This window comes from Penaeus chinensis, chromosome 1 (assembly GCF_019202785.1).
Source record: "Penaeus chinensis breed Huanghai No. 1 chromosome 1, ASM1920278v2, whole genome shotgun sequence".
In the NCBI taxonomy this organism is placed as follows: Eukaryota; Metazoa; Arthropoda; class Malacostraca; order Decapoda; family Penaeidae; genus Penaeus; species Penaeus chinensis.
Window position 1 is genome coordinate 32,425,500 of NC_061819.1, and position 2,500 is coordinate 32,427,999.

Sequence of the window (2,500 nt, forward strand, 5' to 3'; positions counted from 1 at the left end):
TCTCTTCTCTCTCTCTCTCTCTCCTCTCTCTCTCTCTCTTTCTCTCTCTCTCTCTCTCTCTCTCTCTCTCTCTGTCACTCTCGCTCTCTCTCTTTCTCTCCAACCTCACAATCTCTCAGTGCGATCCCTTGCATCAAGAGGAATCATCTTCCAGTCTAGGAAACATTATATATCACCGTTGTAATTACACTGTCAAGATATCCTTTTCGCCATTGATAAAGGTCTTTGTTTAATCCTCCTAAGCCCCTTCCACCCCCAACCCCCCCGCGGCCTCTCCCCTCTACCCCCTCCTCACTTCAACCGCCTCAGAAAATGTGGACTTTTCTCTCATTTTATTTCTTTCTTTCTTTGTGGAAATGATATATGTGAGTGTCTGCAGTAGAGTCTGTGGCTGACGAAGAAGTCCTTTTGCGGATGTGGAGGGAAGTTGGTGGCGTATCTTTGCCTCGAAGTTACAGTCGTTCGTGTTGAAGTTTGAGGTCTTTGTTGAATCTTGTTGCCCCTGTTTCTTTGGGCGAAAAAGGGAGAGTCTCAGTTTGTAATGAAAGGATGTGACATGATCAGCAGAACTTCATTTGATGTCCAAGACTTAATCCTTGCTAATTATTGTTGTAATCCCGATAAAAAGTTAGTTAAACTATGATATTTATTAGTAAAACTATATTTCTAGATTAAGTATTTCTGAGGCTCTGACTATAATTTCCTCGTTACTGAATGATAAAATGATTAGAAATAAGTTTAACCCTCCGTGCTTGAGGCCTTCCCTGACTGCCATCTTCCCTCAGCCCACATCAACCACGTGAGGACCATGGCCGGCGTGGACCACGTGGGCCTCGGCGCGGGATACGATGGCGTCAATAAGTAAGTCTGCGCGTGGCCGGAATGAGTCCGTGTGTGAGGTCTGAGTTAGTGCTAGTCCGGGGGCATTGGCCATGGAAGGATCAGGGTGTTAGGTTGGAGCTTTTCCGTCTGGCAGTCAGTATATATTTGTTGTGAGTCAGAAGCTTGTCTTAGTTTATAGTGTGAGTGAACAGTTAACTTGCGTCGTGAACGTAGGTTTTATTAATAATGGTTCTTGCTCTAGCCCCAAAGCCCACTTTACTCTTCCGGTGCCATGGTAAACACAACCTCTTTAGTGGTGAGTTTACATAATGTGTTTGCGTACTGAGCATCCATATTTCAGCGATTACTTATACTTGCCCACGCCTGTGCAATTAGCCAGGGTGGTAAATTAATAAAGGAATAAACTACTTTTACCCCATCTCAGAATACCCAAGCACACAGGAGACACGATTCAACCTCAAAATCCAAGAGACACTTGCATTGCCCATCAACACGCCCTCACACCCGCCCTCCGTCCACCGCTCACTGCAACCCAGGGCCCCTCATCCCCCGCACTCCCTCCACCGCTCACTGCAACCCAGGGCCCCTCACCCCCCGCCCTCACTCCACCGCTCACTGCAACCCAGGGCCCCTCACTCCCCGCCCTCACTCCACCGCTCACTGCAACCCAGGGCCCCTCACCCCCCGCCCTCACTCCACCGCTCACTGCAACCCAGGGCCCCTCACCCCCCCGCCCTCCCTCCACTGCTCACTGCAACCCAGGGCCCCTCACCCCCCGCCCTCACTCCACCGCTCACTGCAACCCAGGGCCCCTCACCCCCCGCCCTCACTCCACCGCTCACTGCAGCCCAGGGCCCCTCACCCCCCGCCCTCACTCCAACGCTCACTGCAACCCAGGGCCCCTCACCCCCGCCCTCACTCCACCGCTCACTGCAACCCAGGGCCCCTCACCCCCCGCCCTCACTCCACCGCTCACTGCAACCCAGGGCCCCTCACCCCCCGCCCTCACTCCACCGCTCACTGCAGCCCAGGGCCCCTCACCCCCCGCCCTCACTCCAACGCTCACTGCAACCCAGGGCCCCTCACCCCCCGCCCTCACTCCACCGCTCACTGCAGCCCAGGGCCCCTCACCCCCCGCCCTCACTCCAACGCTCACTGCAACCCAGGGCCCCTCACCCCCCGCCCTCACTCCACCGCTCACTGCAACCCAGGGCCCCTCACCCCCCCGCCCTCACTCCACCGCTCACTGCAACCCAGGGCCCCTCACCCCCCGCCCTCACTCCACCGCTCACTGCAGCCCAGGGCCCCTCACCCCCCCGCCCTCACTCCACCGCTCACTGCAGCCCAGGGCCCCTCACCCCCCGCCCTCACTCCACCGCTCACTGCAGCCCAGGGCCCCTCACCCCCCGCCCTCACTCCACCGCTTACTGCAGCCCAGGGCCCCTCACCCCCCGCCCTCACTCCACCGCTCACTGCAGCCCAGGGCCCCTCACCCCCCCGCCCTCACTCCACCGCTCACTGCAACCCAGGGCCCCTCACCCCCCGCCCTCACTCCACCGCTCACTGCAGCCCAGGGCCCCTCACCCCCCGCCCTCACTCCAACGCTCACTGCAACCCAGGGCCCCTCACCCCCCGCCCTCACTCCACTGCTCACTGC

General features: G+C 58.0%; 1 protein-coding gene across 1 annotated transcript in view; it reads left to right on the plus strand.

The window, feature by feature from the left end:
* The window catches only part of LOC125038170 (dipeptidase 1-like), a 90,647-nt gene that overhangs the window by 84,540 nt on the left and 3,607 nt on the right, over positions 1-2,500 (plus strand). Inside the window, exon 6 of the mRNA XM_047631577.1 lies at positions 786-861. Within this exon, the coding sequence (XP_047487533.1) occupies positions 786-861 (76 nt within the window). The remainder of the gene's footprint in view (positions 1-785; positions 862-2,500) is intronic.